This window comes from Phaethon lepturus, unplaced genomic scaffold, assembly GCF_000687285.1.
Source record: "Phaethon lepturus isolate BGI_N335 unplaced genomic scaffold, ASM68728v1 scaffold32922, whole genome shotgun sequence".
Classification (NCBI taxonomy): Eukaryota; Metazoa; Chordata; class Aves; order Phaethontiformes; family Phaethontidae; genus Phaethon; species Phaethon lepturus.
Genome location: NW_010523161.1, coordinates 27,347 through 43,161, shown reverse-complemented (window position 1 = coordinate 43,161; position 15,815 = coordinate 27,347). Strand labels below are relative to the sequence as shown.

The following is a 15,815-nucleotide window of genomic DNA, read 5'->3' as shown; positions in this document are numbered from 1 at the left end:
ACTTGTCAAAAGATTAATTTGCTGTGCTTATGTTGATGAATGAAGGGCAGGAGTGCTCACAGGGTCTCTGTGGAATAGTCTGCCTGATATTAATTGCTCCACACCCAGAAAAGTGTACTCAGACACAGTTCTTTACTGTTTCTCCTCTAGAGACACTCTGGCCTGTATTAAAAAAACCAAAAAACAACTTTAGGGCAATTTTTGATCTCGAGTTCAGGTAAATTTGTAGTCTGGGGGGCTCCTGTCCAGGTGCATGGTTATCTTTTGCCCCTGGGCAGAAAAAACCTCATTGATAGAGAGGACAAAATCCTTTTGCTTCCAGAAGTAAAATCCCATCTTCAGAATGCGCTCAGCTGCTCCTCTTCTGTTCCAGAGGCTTTGAATTAGAACTGTGGCTTTGAATTAGAATTCTGCTTGGATATTTCCTGCTTGACAAAGAATAAAGAGATTCCGAAAGGTAACTTATGTATGTAGTCATAACTACTTAATTTCAACTCAGAAAACAAGGAGAGACCCCAACCCACAGTGTAGGCCTTTCTAGTAGAAGGCAGTGGATTTGAAAACAAACACACAAACAAAAAGCTCACATGCTTTCTAACTTTAGAAGTTAGAAAGAAAAAAAAAATTTAAAATAATTAGAAAAATGGAGAGGAATATCAGTTTCTCCAGAAATGTGCTGACACTCTGTTCTCTTTGGTTATCAGTCCCCTCCTATATTTATTTCTGGTGTGGGCTTGTTCCCACTGTGCTTGCTCAAAGATTGCTCTCTCCATTTAAATCATTATGTATGTGAGGTGCCTTGAATGGTCTCTGGCACAGCTGCAAACTCTCACCCTGGATTATGTGGATGATTGCAGGTTGGTCTGGTTTACATGTTCAACCTCATTGTCGGGACAGGAGCCCTAACCATGCCAAAGGCCTTTGCAACAGCAGGGTGGCTCGTCAGCCTTGTTCTCCTAATGTTCCTGGGATTTATGAGGTAGGATGTGAGTGTGTCTTGAAGGGTTTGGGGGGTTCAGTTGGGTGGGGCTGTAAGGACAGTGCTAAGACTTTTGCTGCTTTTCTGAGTGATCCTGCCCCTCTGCTCCTTCAGCATTGGTCTCTGCATTTGTGTTGCCTGTTGACCTTCTTTGGAGGCATGCATTTTCTGACTGCCTGCAGTATGGTGCTACATCCCATTTCTTGACTGATGGGAAAGACTTTTTCTCCAGTCCAGAGTCTTCTGGGACCTTTCTCCCAGCTTCCTTTTTCGACACTGTCCTTGCTGTGGGATACATCCTGTGATCGCCTCTGTCACAGATCAGTTCCCCAAACACCAACCAGGTCACAGGTGACACGGGGTCATTTCTCTGCTTTGTGACTTGCAGATGTAATACAGACCTGTTGTGTTAGCTTTCTCTTGGCTTCTGACAATGCTCTGGGCAGCTGCAAGAGTGTCAGGAAAACAAATTACTGTATAGCCGGGCTCGTCTTATTCCCCGCCACACTTTTGCTGCTCAAGACCTTGGAGCTGGTCTCATGATTTCCACGCTGGCTTGCCATAAGCTTCTGCCCAGATGTCTCCCTGCTGGAGCAGCAGGTGGAGCTGAAGGCTGTTGATACAGCACTGATGTCTAAGTAGTTATTAATAGAATTGCCATCTTCTGACAGGCTGTGAATCTGTACATGCTTCTTGCTTGGTTTTAAAATAAAATAAAACAAAACAAAATCCCTTCCTGCTGTTTGTAAGAATGGAATTTAGAAGTTCCTTTCTTGTCAGTAACCAGCTCTGTCAGCCTGAATGTGCCTTTGATTTGGAGGGAGTGCTTTTCAGATCTGCTAGGTGCTGCTATAGAGGTACTGTATGAACAGTACTGACTCTAGTAGTGCTTTGAAGTTCCCCACCTCAAAGCTGTATGCTGGAAAGGCATGATAAAATGTAAACTGTGCGAGTACCAGTAACTGGGAGCTTCGGAAGCAATTCCTTTTAGATACATTAGTTTAAAAGTGTAAATTCAGTGTATGAAGCTCAGCACCGGCAGACAGTCCTTCAAGGTCATCAGAAGAGCATGAACCTCCAAACCTGTGTACCAGAAGTGCAGTGGATTAAACTGAGAAGACACAGCTCAAAGTACTACATGCCTTGAGGCCTGCATTGTCCTGTTGCTTTTGTTCTGGTGCTTGTGACTTTATCATGCCCGCTGGGGACCATTCAGTACAAGAAGAGTCTGAGCAGAATTTGCTACATGGGCCTCAGGACAGGGCTGCTTTCTTTTATTCTTGCAAAACTAATCTCTCATTTGAGCTTGATAAGTGAGTCTGGTTCCTGAATCAATGAGAAACCGCTTTAAAACGTTAAATAAGATTGATTTGAGTTTGGGTATTGTTCGGGTTTTTTTATTATAGAACTGTTTTTAGCTGAAATGATATTCCTTCCATCAGTGGCTCTTGCTGTCTCCCTGGACAGCTTTTCCCCTGGCCTCCAGCAAAGTGTATTTGCATGCACGTGTGATCTGCTCCTTGGTCTCGTATTGTTGCTTTGCTTCTGATGCCATTTGTAAGATCCTTTAAGGGACTATAGTACCTTTGCCACAGGCCCTAATAGATAAGCTTCAGAATGGTACTGTGTTTGTGTCCTAGGCCCTAAAAAGAAGGAGGAAGCTTGCTTTCTACAAAGGGGAAGTCCTCTTGCCTTCAACCCATAGAAACACTAGGAATGTGCCTTGCAGATATCTAAAGTGTTGTCTTATATCTCAAGGCGTGTTATATTTTACTGCATTTTGTGGTCTGCTTGATGACCTTAACCTCAAGAACAGAAAGGAGCAGCAAACTGGGATGAAACACTGTACCAAGAACACAGTGTGTGTGTGAGGAGCTGGTGAAAGGGTTGTTTTGATTTGTTTGCTCCTACAAACAGATGGAAATAATTCTCCATCTCCCTTCAGTGACAGTTCTTGACTATTATTGATATAAGTTGAATTTCTCTCTCTAGCTATATGACTACAACCTTTGTGGTGGAAGCCATGGCTGCTGCAAATGCCCAGCTCCGATGGAAGAGAATGGAAAAACGCAAGGTTTGTGTGAGGTTTAATTTTCCATTTTCTCTTGTTCTTTTATCCTGTAGGACTTGCCTGAGATTCCTCTGCATCTTTGCCTTGCCTCATTAGTAACTCTAAAGGAATAAATTTCTACTGTACTTAACTTTGCCATATAAAATATGTCTGTTAGTTCCCTGTGGGGCTGCTCATTAAAGACAGGATTTTCTGCTCCTGCTTTGAAAAATCTCTTGTGCTGTTCACATTTCTTATAGATTGTGCTCTCCTTGCCCAGAAGCGCTGCTCAGTGAATGTGGAGGGGTGGCAGCCAATATATTGGTGCCATTTGGTGTGTGCTGAGGTCTATAAATCCTTGCTGATCTCAGGTCATTTAACTGGGGCAGGCTGGAATGTCCTTGCTGTCACTTGGGCTGTATCCCAGGGCGTGGACAGTCCTGAAGTGCATCCTTGCTGTAAAACTTACCTGTGGCTTTTTGGATCCTGGCTTTAGTGTGTTTTTCTGGATCAGTGCAAGGCATAATTGTTGGCACTGATTTAGATCCCTGCCTGTATGTTAGTGGGTTGGACTTAGACCTATTTGCTCTGACTAGCTAAGACTGTATGTGTTTGGATTTTTGTTTTCTACCAGTTCTGCAATCCTGCAGATCTGCCGGAAGTTTCTAACCTCCTTGTGCCACATATCACTGCATGAATCGGACACTGGTGCTGTGTGCATGACCTAGGCTAGGAGAGCAGAGCCTGTCACTCACTTCAGCCTGCTCTGCTAGTGCCGTCTTCTGCTCTCCACAGCTTCCCAAACCTGGGCCAAGAGCTCCTTGGTATTGCCTTTGCTTGCATGCCCTGCCCATCCCTGTTTGGGATCTTCCTTTGAGTTTCTGTGAGTGAGACCATGACACTGGTGGTTCCACAGCCTGTATTGTGGGTAGCAAACATCTCAGGAGTGGTCTGGTCTTTTTTTTTCAGGAGGATGATGAAGATGAGGATTCTTCCTCTGGAGTATCTGACAGTGATGTTCTCCTCCAAGATGGCTACGAGCGAGCAGAGACACGACCTATCCTGTCAGTTCGTAAGTAGCCATTTCACGCTTTCACTGGATCCGAGGGCTGTACTCTGCAGACAGTGTCCCAGTGGGCTCCAGCAAGTGGAGCAGGACTCTGCTGTCCATTTCACCCTTAATTCCACGTGCTTGCACCCCAAAGTCCTTAGCACTTGTGAGATAAGACTCATTGAGAATTCAGTTCACCTTCTGCAGTCTTGATAAAGATCTTTTCCTTCTAGGTCACTAAGATGAGAACACCTTACTTTGAAAACGCTTTTAAACAAACTTTAGCAGAGTAATTGGACAGTGACTCTGCAGTTGGGGAGTCGTACATACTGTCCTTCAAACTCTTGCTAGAGCTTCCTGAGTGTCTTCAGATAGTCTGGCCTCTGGGTTTATTGGAGGGACTGGTTGAAATACTTCTTGTTTTCAACTTGCAGAGAGACGTAGCTCACCCAATATCTTTGAAATCACTGAGCGGGTGGAAATGGGCCAGATGGCTTCCATGTTCTTCAATAAAGGTAAGTGATTCACATTTTCAAAAGTCCCTTCAGGTCCTCCTGCATATTGTGTATATGGCTTTTGCTTAAGTTTGCGTGCTTCTTGGTGTGGGTTTGCATCCTGAGTTTGTGATGATTCCACCCAAAAGTGTCATTCCTTCTCTCTGTGGACTGTATTCGCCCTGCTGTGTGGTGTCTCTGCAAAGCAGAATATTTGTGGGCCTGGTGAGCCAGAACCTGCATGAAGGGAGGGTGCTGTGGTGGTAGCAGAACTAGCCAACTGCAGGTTTCTTGAGACACTTAAGTGTAAGTCAGTACCTTTTCTGACTGCCCTTAACCTAACTCTGAACTGCATCTATCCTCTGTGATCCCCACTGTCTAAAGCAGTAGAGCCCAGCTGTCGTGTTTGCTAGTTCCATCTTAGTTACAGCATTTGAGAATAAGATATTCAGGCTTCCCTGAACCCCGTAAGTATCAGTCTGAAGGGGAGAGACTTCTGGGGAGAGCTTCTGAGAATTGTATCTGTCTAGGGGGATCACCAAGAGAGCTGCTGGGACATGAACTGCTGGAAGGGTCCCTCGTGGGCATATGATAGGCAGCTGCCTTGTCTTTTTGCTTTTAAATGTCTGTTGTATGCCAGGGAACAAACTTGTAACTGTACTGCAATAAAGCCGTATCCATTGCTGCATGTGATAGAAATGCAAACTACAATGTTAGGTATTCTGAAACTTGTAGAACAGTACACTTGAAATGCTGTGCAGAGCCAGAAAATCATCAGACACCATGGCAGTGCAGTTTTGAGCCTGTCAGGCCCCATTTCTTGTGGAAAGTGACATTTTCGCTTGTTCACTGGCCATCTTACAAAGAGGCGATGGGCTGTTTTTTTTCCACTACAGTGCATCAGCTTTATGCCAGTGTAAGACTATTGCCTCTGAAGGACAGCTGGGTTTAAGGAGTGAAGATTCTTTGAACTATATTATTGCTGATTTTAAAGTCCAATTGAAAAAAACTTTTTGATTTCCCTGCATGCCTCTTCTGGGCCTCTGTAGATTTAAATCATTTAGGACTATCAAAATAATCCATCTTGGATCAGGCTGCCACTTTTCTAGTCAGAGGATAGGTGACTTGAGTGAGGGCTGGAGACTCAAAAACATCTTGTTCCTAGCCTTGCCTGTAGCACTGGGTTGCCCTGACTTTAGGCAGATTTTCTTCCTTGTGTGCTTTGCCATCTGTAAAACACTGAACGCTTCCCTGTCTCTCAATCATCCTCCGGGGAGTAATAGTTGGGAAGTGCTTTGAGAGGAAGCACCATATAACAGGGCTTAGCAATATTGCTGAGGATTCAGCTGTAGAGGCCTGCTCAGCTGCAGGAGGTCTGGGGGATCACGGGGGGCAGAGTGGTCCCATAAACAAGTTCCAGAAGGCCCCTGCTCTGCATGTGCCTCACAGGGTGAGATGATAATGACCCCCCAAAGCCAGCCAGGGGCTGGTTGTTGCCTTCTAGACCTCTCTGCCTTGATGCTGGCTGCTGCTCAGCCAGTAGAGGGTGCTGGAAATACATGTCCTCTCTCCCCTCAGGCACTGCTGTAGGCTTCCTGGCAAAGTTACAGAAACTGCTTAGTACTCTAAATATTAATCCCTATTCTTAATGTTGCTTTAGCCAGAGTTATCTGATTTCTGTGTTAGGGATCTTCCCCGGGACATAGTCAGCCCAGTGCAAAGGGATGAATCTCTGCAGGAAGGCAGCTGGAAAGGCTGCAGACCATAGCTTGAAACACCTTCTGACTTGCAGGTGGGATGAGGTACACACAGCGAAGAGTCTGGGGCAGCTGAACTCATTTGCTGCGTTCCCTTCCTCTGTGCTCAGCAATGAGGCTCCATCCCTATACTGTTGTTGAGTCCTGATTCAGAGACACCCTCCGCTCTGCTGAGAAGTTGCAGAGAACAGACAAGTACCTCCCTCTGCAGATCCTTGCTGAGGTGGTTCCTTCTGACGCTTGCACAGAAAGGCCTTCAGTGAGGGCAGTTGCCCAGTGACCAGTTGTACTGCCTAGTGCTGAGAAACTGGCCCACTCTTGGGGAGTCCCGGCTGCAAGCACCAACCTCTGCGGTTTCACAGCAAGTAAATGTCTGGGTGGGTTTTTGCTCACAATATACAAAGCATGGGTCCAAGCCCAAGGTGTCTGGGGCTCTACAGCTTTCAGAGGGAAGGCTGGTGAAAGCTTTGCAATAGACCTCAAAGCCTCTGATTTCTAGCGAGTTCTCCGCTCCTTTCTCTTGACTGATTTTTATTTTCAACAATCTGACAGGAGTTGAATCTGCAGTCCTGGGCAGTAAGCTGGGGATAAATCTCAATTTCAGACTGTCTGCTTTCTTAAAGGAGCTGACTTAGATTTAGGCTGTGAAGGGCCTGTGTGCTCTTTCAAAAGAGCTGACTCTGAAGAACTGATTTTTTTAATTTACAATGTTGGGTGCTTTCTTCTGGGACTGAGCAGTCATTTATTGCAATAACCGATTCTAGGCACATCTATCATGCTGTTTCCTCACAGGAAGTCATTGATTTCCCATTTTTTGTCCAGTAATGAAAGTATTGATCAGGGAGGGTCAGCAGTGGTTTATAAAAGAACTGATGTTAAAGTCTTCCTGCCTTCAGGAGGATGAGTTTGGGAGACAAGTGTCACCTGGACTTCCCACAAAGAAGTCAGCACTGTGTGCTGCTGTGGCGTAGCTGGTCCTGTTGGCCTGATTTTGGGGGGAGGAGGGGGTGACCTGAGCCTGAGATCAGTAGCGGATCCCAAAATGGAATCTATATCTGAGTCTGTAGTTCTGTGCTTAGTGTGTATTGCAGCTTCTGTTCTATGTCAGGTGTTTGTTATAACCTTCAACCCTTTTTGATGGGAAACTGGAGAAAACTGTTAGGTAGTTTGTTGCCATCTTCAGAACAATGCACAGACTCGTTAACTGTGAAGCCATCTTAAATCTTTCACAGAGGAAGACAACGAGGGGGAAACTATATTAAATGATCTGACAATTTCTGTAAGATCTCCATTTGTCTGTTTAGACAAACCAGGAACATTTCCTGAGTACAGGCTTAGTGTGCCACTTCACAGAAGTGGGGAAGTTTTCGTGCTGCTTTCTCAATTCCTTTTTTTAGGAATGTTTTATGTTAAGTAGGGTCATCATATTGAAAAAATTATTTAGAAGAAGGAGAATGCTTATTAATGTTTCCTGACATCCAGGAGTAGTATGGTGGAGAAACATGGTAAAGCCTTGGGGCATCCAAACACTGTAGAAATATTAGTCCGCATGCATGCATGTCATACCTGAAGCTTGGAGAGATGAATTGTTTTGTTCAAGCTGTATTAGGATTAAGCATCAGGTGGCATCGCAACTTGAAAGTATGGGCAGGTTCCTTGAGCTGTTTTCCTTCAATGTCAACTTCTTAAATGAAACAAATCTGAAGCTTGGTAGTTGGTTTGGGTTTTTTTGTAGCTCACCTGTCTCTGAACTAAAATATGTTCCAGTTTGTTTTTCCTTGGTGAGATTTATACCAACTTGCTTGGAAGGAAAGAATCCTGGACTCTCATCAAGCATTTCTTTATTCCTGCAGATATTAGTCCTCCACAGCAGTGTCGTCTTGTGCCCCAGTAAGGCTGTTCTGTGCACCTGATTAACTTGTGTAAGGCTTTCTTTAACCTCATAGGTGAAGGCAGGGCAAGCTTTAAAAAAGGTAGGGGCACACATGGACGGATGGAAAAATCACCCAGGAAAACAGTATGGGACAGGAACAGCATACACTGTGGCAGTAGGGTAAGAGGCCTGCAGAAACAGAGTTTTAAAGCTTTGCAGGTTTGAACCTTGGCTCAAGTTGCAGATAGTAAAGAACGTCCCAAAGCAGTTCTGTTTCAACCCTGTGGAACCTGAGCTCTGTGGGGCCAAATCCCTAAGGCAAAGGTCCTGCAGGTTTTCAAGCAGAGGGTTTGGAATCGGCAGAGCCTAAAAGCATCTTCTCTCTTTATTTCGCTGTCAAGCTGTGCTCACACCAAGCCTGTGAGCATTGGCTAGATGCTTGTCTGTGGGTATTCCAAGTTGACAGCTTCATCTGGCAGATGACTTATGTGAGATCTGTTGGTCTTGACCAGCGACTGGAGGATGGCCTTGAACTAGAGGGCCCATACCTGTCAGGGCCAGGTATTGAAGGAGGCAGAGTTGAGCTCTGAGGCACCTCATGTCTCGTCAGTTCCTGTGCTGTGGCTAAGTTCCCTAAGCTGCTGCTGTGACCCTTGGGTGGAGTTTGCTGCAGAAAGAAGTAAAATATGGAGACAAATCATGATTTTTTTTTTTTAAGACCTTGAAAAAAGTTTGTGTATTTGAAGTGCAGGGTTCAAGAGTCCCTGTGTACTCTCTTGTTTCTGTACAATATTTCCTTTTCCTGTAGTGGGTGTAAACCTCTTCTATTTCTGCATAATTATCTACCTCTATGGAGACCTGGCAATCTACGCAGCAGCTGTACCAGTCTCTCTCATGCAAGTAACCTGGTAAGTGTGCTTACTGCTGTGGGGTTGCGTGCTAACAGACAGCAGGCTTTTGGATTTGATGGGGTGATAAGTCTGACTAGGATCAGCTCTACTTTCTGAAGAACGCAGTGGAGAAATGACTCAAGGACAGCTCATCACTTGTGGGTGGGAAGATGAAGTTGTTTTATATTCCCCACCCGAGTGCCAGCTGCCTGCCTGGAAAGTAGCTGACCTGGTTTCAGATGAATGCTGAGGTGTGAAGTATTTCCAGCTTTGGCACTTGCAGACAGGGGACTTGTTGCTCGATACTTTGATTGCAATGCTCTGTAATATTTTAGCTTCTCTGTCTCTTCGGGTAAGAGCTGAGAGGTGTGATGCCTACCAAGCCTGTGACCAGCGAGTGGTGACGTTACATGGACTTAGCTCTGGACTGAGACCAGTTCCTTTCTCAAAGAAACAGATAATGAAAGAGATTGGTTTGATCAAACCTGGGCTGGGCTGGATTTGGACTCATGACTTGGAAATGGTGATCCACGTATGACCTAAACTTGCTAGCTTAATGACCAAACTTGTAAATAACTGCAAATTAAATGTATGGTACTCAGTGACTTGCTCTGTTACACAGTCCAGAAAATATAAGGAGGATGGGTGTTCAGGGAGGGAGAGGAGGAATGGACACTTCAGATCTCTGATCACTCTTCTTTCTTGAATGCAGGAGAGAGCGGGACATCTGCTAGGAGTTAATTACTGTCTTTTGTTTCTCCCTCCTTTCCCAGCAGTGCCACTGGCAACCATTCTTGCAGTGTTGGAGATGGCACAAAGTATAACGATACGGATAAGTGCTGGGGGCCAATTCGAAGGATTGATGCTTACAGACTGTATCTGGTGAGTTTCTGAAACTGGGATGACCATTATTTCCTTTTAAACTTTGCTTCTAGTGGATAGGGATTTTTTTCCTGTAGAGATAATGTGGTTCAAGTGAACAACAGGGATGTGAAGCTTTTGGTTCAGTGTGACCTTTTTGGCCAAATACCCCCTCTCTATTCTTGGTGACATGGCTGTGTTTTAATTTGGTGGCTATCAGAATGATCCTTCTGATTTTGAGTTTCAGTAGAGTTCTGTCCTTCTTGTGTAGTTTTATATTGCTTAAGCAGGTGATATGTCCATGCCAAAGGGTGGGGTTTTTTTCAGTGGCTGGCAAGTAATTGCTGCTTTCAGGTAATTGTCAATATACTGGAGTATATTAAGCTCTCTTGAGTGCATTCTTTATGTGAATAAAATTGTTTATGCTGCAGGAGAATCTGCTTTTTGAGAGGTGATGGAAACGGCCCACTTAAAGAGCATCCAGTGCTATATGCTGCTTTAGTAATAGCTTTCTGTCTAGTTTAGGATTGTCTATTGCATCTATTACTGTGGTTCTGCTGTGAAACCAAGGTTTTTCTCAAAGGATGATAAACACTACTTCCCTTTGAGCTTGTGGGGGATTTGAGCACTCGTACCTGGAGACATATCAGTAGGGCAAAATGAGAAGAGGGAGTTATGCAAGTGCTGCATAATGTGGATTCTGTTAAGGGTGTCAGTGAGAATTTTAAGAAAAAAGAGTGAAGGTGGCCATGTGTGTGCAAAGAAATCCAGGGGTAACAAATATTTGAAGCAATTTTGCGGTTAGTACATTTTGAACATGCAGTGGATCACATCTCTGAATGCACTTGTTCCAGCATGATTGCAAAAGTAAGAGCTGGGCCTCAGAAATATTAGTGAATGTCAAAGCCTAGTGAATTATTTAAAAGAAATACTATTGCTTTATTAAATTGTGTCTTGGTCTGTTTCTTTAAAACTTGCAGAAGATTGAAGATTTCCTTCCTGAATTTCAATAACTCTCCCTGACCCAGCAGAAGGAGCTAGTCAGAAAAGGCAGACATGCATTAATTATGGCTTGCATCTCCCAGATATTATGTCTATAATTCATGAAGATAATTGTTGTTAGGACTTGAAAAATTAAAAAAATTAAGACTGTGTAAGCATTAGACTTGCTGTCTGTGTACATAACTCTCAGAGGAGCTTTTCCCTCTGCTTGTCTCCTCTTGTGGATTTGGAGAATAAATATCTGCAAAGTCTTCGGCAGTGGTTAATCCTTCCCTGCTCAGTAATTGAGATGAGGTTTTCAGTGCTTTTTCTCTCCTGCCCCTTAGAAGTAGGGAGAGATTGTTCGTCAGAGAACATACTGACATACATAACTGTGATGGGTTACTGGAGGGGGGCGGTTCCCACAATCGCTATTTTCAGGAGACGGGGGGGGTATCAATATTGCCTCCAAGTTGTGGTTTTCTGTTCAGGTCTCTAATGCTTCTTACTCAATGAGTATGGGAGTAAAGTGGGACTTGTTCTACCTTCAGCTCTGCTGGTCTCACTCCCTGCTTAACCTGTGTGGTTTTATTCTCTGGAAAACAAAGATGATGGCTTCCCTAGAGAGGGATAAGAGATGTAATAATTTGTAAAACATTAAGACCACAGTACTGACATGGTCCTCAGGTTTGGAGTGCCTCTGAAGTGACTGTGCTGGTTAATATTTCCCCCCCCCAAATATTTGTCCTGTTTGCAATGTGGACAATTAGTGACTAGTAGTTAGAGCTCTTAAACTTTGAAATGTGGGGAATGGAGGGCAGGGATAGGAAGTTGCTTGACTTCAAACAAAAAATTTAATAGTAAAACACTGTAACTACCTCTACAAATTTTTTCCAAGCTTCTTGTGTATAGAAGTGGAGTCTTGAACATGCAAGAAAAGTTGAAACCTGCCTGTCTGAAGGGGAAAAGGCAACATGAAAGTGAGGAGGGGTGAGATGCATCAAGAGCATAGCTATTCCTTTGGTCCCAGGGGATCATACCCATAGAAAACTTGCTCTGTTTTCTTGACTTTTTTCTTTCTGAATCCTTGCTTGTTGGAATAAGTCAGGTTCCATGTTTCAGTGGACAAACAAGGTCTCTTTTTGCAGGCTAAGTTCCCCTGTGGCAAGGGGACAGATGGACACTGCGATCCCAAAAGAAAGCAGCTGAGTTTTTGGATCAGCCCTTTTGTCCTAGGTGCCTGCCTCTAGTTTTCTCACCTCATCTTAGTATTGTATTTAGGTTTAAGTGACTTTTAGAAGCAAGATGGGTGGATGTAACTGGAATGTCTTGACTGTTCCAGTAAAGCAGGTGTCTGGTTGTAGCATTTTATTTCTTACTCTATGCATGACCCCACAGAAAGCCTTTTTTGGACTACCAGGAGGAACAATCTATTTGAGTTTTTCTGGGAAAACAGTGCCAAAGGGAGCTCTCTTGTGCCAAGTACCACCAGTCTGCCAAAGATCTGTGCTGCCTTCCTCCTGTCGACTCTCTCTCCCAATGCTATGTCTTTTTTTCAACAAAAAACATTTCAAACATTGACTCTTCAAGCTAGGGGTGGAGAGGGGAATAATGGCTGATGTAAAAATCCTATTTCATGGTTTATTGTCCAAAAAGGCCTCTGGAAGCTGTCTCTGCTCTGATCACTGTGAGTGGAAGCTGAAAACTATGTACATAATGAGAATATTTAGACAGATCAAATTCTTCTCTTGAGACTTGCTTGTCTGTGGAGCATCTTTATTGCTACTCCAAAATTTCACACTTAAGTGTGACTGCGGAGTCTTCAGAGACCACTAGACCCCTATTAACCTTTGTCTGAACAAATGGTTATCTTGCTTCTTGTTTGTAAATTGCCTTGGAAAATAAAGGCTTGCAAAGCAAATAAGTGAAGACAAGTGCAGTAAATACTGAAATAGACTTTTGCTCCTGTCCCACCACTTGCTGCTAATATTTGCCTCCTCTTTGGGACCATAGGAGTCCTGGGAGGTTTAAAAGGTGAGCCTTGCTGTGCTGTTCCATGCCAGTGAGGGCAAGACCATGCAGGGCAAATCAGCTGGAAGGCAGGCATGTGTTAGATGGCCCAGCAACCTTGTTGAAGGCAAGCACTGATTACAGTTAAAGCAGATCGATGGTTTTCTATCTTCGCTTCAGATCCGTCACCACGCTGTCACGTCCTCGGCAGCTGAAGTGACTCCCAAGTCCCTTGGCTGTCTCGATGGCAATGCTAAGGACAGGGTCAAGTTCCCTCAGCGCTGAATTCACACTTCAGTGCAGTCGCTCTATCATGCTTTCTGTAAGGTCAGCTGGACGTCTTCTGTGTAGGCTGCAGGGAAGGATCAGCGGATTTAAGTTTCAGATCTCTCATCATAACACTTTCGTGTCTTTCTGTTCCAGTGATGTAGGAATGTGACATGATAGTCCCTGTTTCTAGAAAGCAGATACTGAGATAAAGAAGAGATTAAATCCTGGGGATCAGCAGCCATTCAGTGTGTCTGATCCAAAATGCATTCATGACCTGGCAAACAGCGCTTGTCTTCTGCACCAGGGCAGCCGTTGTAGCTAAAACCTCTACTCCCCTCTCAGCCCTCCTCTTCTGGCAGTTTGGGGCACGGTGTCTTCCCATGATGGAAAGGAAATGGCTTCAATTCTCAGGGGGAGCCTTACGCCTTTGAAAAAGGCACTGGCACAGGTACTCCTGGTAGCCTGGCTCAGTAGCACGTCAAAGCTACCAGGTGCATCTGTTCTGTCTGAGTCTCTGTTGGTTTTTTAGCTGATTGGGAAAGGGACGCAGCATCCGCTTTTGCCGGTTCACAGATGCTGCAGTATTGCAGGCAGCCCAGCGGGTGCAGGCCGAGCAAAGATGGGAGCGCAGATGGTTTAATGGAGATTATCCCAGTTGGAAACGTGCTTGTGCAGTGAATAAAATGAGTGGGCTTGCAGGCGCTTACCGTCCCTCTTCAGGAGGGGACAATGTCACCCCAGCCTGACGCTCTGATCAGAATACCCAGTGACCAGAGCAGGGCTGGGCTGGAGCCGTAGGAGGCTGTGCAGGGGGGCCAGGAGGTAGTCTGAGGACACATACAGTTGCTCAGTGCCAGCAGAACTTAATCGGCAAATGTGAAGGCTGAACTGATAAGTGTTGATGTAGATCCCGTCTGCCTCGGCGTGGTGCTGCCTTCCCGGCCCTCTTCAGCTGTAGGCTGGAGCGCTGTGCTTTGTGCTGCTAGTGTACGTGCTCTGCTTCCCTCCTCGGCATTTCTCCTTCCTGACTGTGCCGCACGTGTGTGCGCACCCCCTGTTCCGGGTAAACGGATTTGTTTTGTCAAAATGGATCTTTCCAAGTGCATTTGCCTGTACTAGGGCAGTTTTAGCAGCTTGTTCAGTGCATGAGTCTCTTGTGGCCCCTCTGTCCATGGCTGCTTTCTGGCCTCTGTGGGCTTTCTTTGTGGGTTTCTTGTTTTATTTTTTTACCTCCCAGCAGCAATGTGAGGGGAGCCCTCATGGCAGTACTTGAACATCCACGCTTGATCTAAGCTGTCTCTTGCCCACTGGGAGCTGGAGAAACAGAGCTGGAGCAATGCTGCAAGCAGAGTGCTTCTTCCAAGGACACCTGGGTTTGCCCCGCTTGTTCCGTTTGCAGCAAGTGCTTTTCCTCTGCTCTGCCTTCCTCAGCTGTGCCCTGCAGCAGCATCCGGTAATAAATGGGTCACAGCTGCTGTCTCCTGGATATTTATTCTTACAGGTCTCAGTGTCTAGAGACCTTGAGAACCAGCGGTGGGGAAGGTAGCTGCTTCAGTGGCAGGTGTCTGGAGCAGAGAGGGCTGCTTTCACAGCACATCAATCAAAAAGCTTTGGAGTGCTTGCCTTGCGTGACCAGGGTGAGCCAGGGGAAAGGAAGTAAAGTTGATGGAAGTTTACCCTTCTGGTGTGAAGCCATCATCTTGTTAAATAAATTGCTTAAACTGTAGCATTGTTATGTTCCAGGTTACCCCAGCTTACAGTAAGAATGCAGCAGGACTGGGACACTGTTAGCATGTCACCCTGCATATCCTATAAGAAGTTATTCATGGTAAGAACTTCTTGCCAAAGATACTGCATTATATTCCTTACCACAAATGCTCTGATGTGTGTTAATATGATACTGATATAGAAATAGAAACAAATGTGCAAAAAAGGCAGCTGCTACTTCCGTGCATAGATGCAGTTCTGAAAGCCCTCAAAATAGGAAAAAGCCTCTCAAGGGTCCGGAGTGTTATGCCATTTCCATATGTACAGGCACCTGACTTTTGAGCCACTGCTGTTACAGGAGAGGAATTAGTACTGCATTAAGCATAAATATCAACAGCCCTAACTGTTTGTTACAGGTGCCTCTGAAATACAGTTTTACTTGGCTAACAGCCCGGTCTCAGGGGCTGATTGGAGTCTTCTCAAGCCTCTCATCTAGTCAGCTTCCAAAAAGTAAGGTCAGTTAAGTTGCTGCTTTGCTCTGAAGTGGTTGAAGAAGGATGGGAGCCAAGCTCGTCTAAAATAAATGGTGTCTGGATGTGGGATGGGAAGGCAATTCTCAGCTTTTTTTATTGTGAAACTAATAAGGTTGAAATTGGCACACAGCCTTGTTAATATGGCATAAATCCTGCCTCCTTCATCCTGGTCCATTTTTCTGCTTTGGGCTTGTCAATAAATTCTTTCGATTGCTCACTTGTCATATGCCTGTGACAGATAAACTAGCTCTTGGAGTTTCCCACACCCCTTGTGTTTCCTAATGCAAGGGGAACTTCAGATAATAACTGGCCTTGCAAATAAGAGGTTTTTCCTGACTTGGCACGAGGAGAGGCAGATG

The 15,815-nt window shown here is 45.0% G+C and overlaps 1 protein-coding gene across 1 annotated transcript in view; it reads left to right on the top strand.

Annotated features, from left to right (window-relative positions):
- Positions 1 to 15,815, top strand: part of TMEM104 (transmembrane protein 104) — a 40,856-nt gene that overhangs the window by 1,232 nt on the left and 23,809 nt on the right. The window contains exons 2-7 of the mRNA XM_010282042.1: positions 858 to 979; positions 2,972 to 3,053; positions 4,002 to 4,101; positions 4,515 to 4,595; positions 9,013 to 9,112; positions 9,868 to 9,976. Coding sequence (XP_010280344.1) covers positions 858 to 979; positions 2,972 to 3,053; positions 4,002 to 4,101; positions 4,515 to 4,595; positions 9,013 to 9,112; positions 9,868 to 9,976 — 594 coding nt within the window. The remainder of the gene's footprint in view (positions 1 to 857; positions 980 to 2,971; positions 3,054 to 4,001; positions 4,102 to 4,514; positions 4,596 to 9,012; positions 9,113 to 9,867; positions 9,977 to 15,815) is intronic.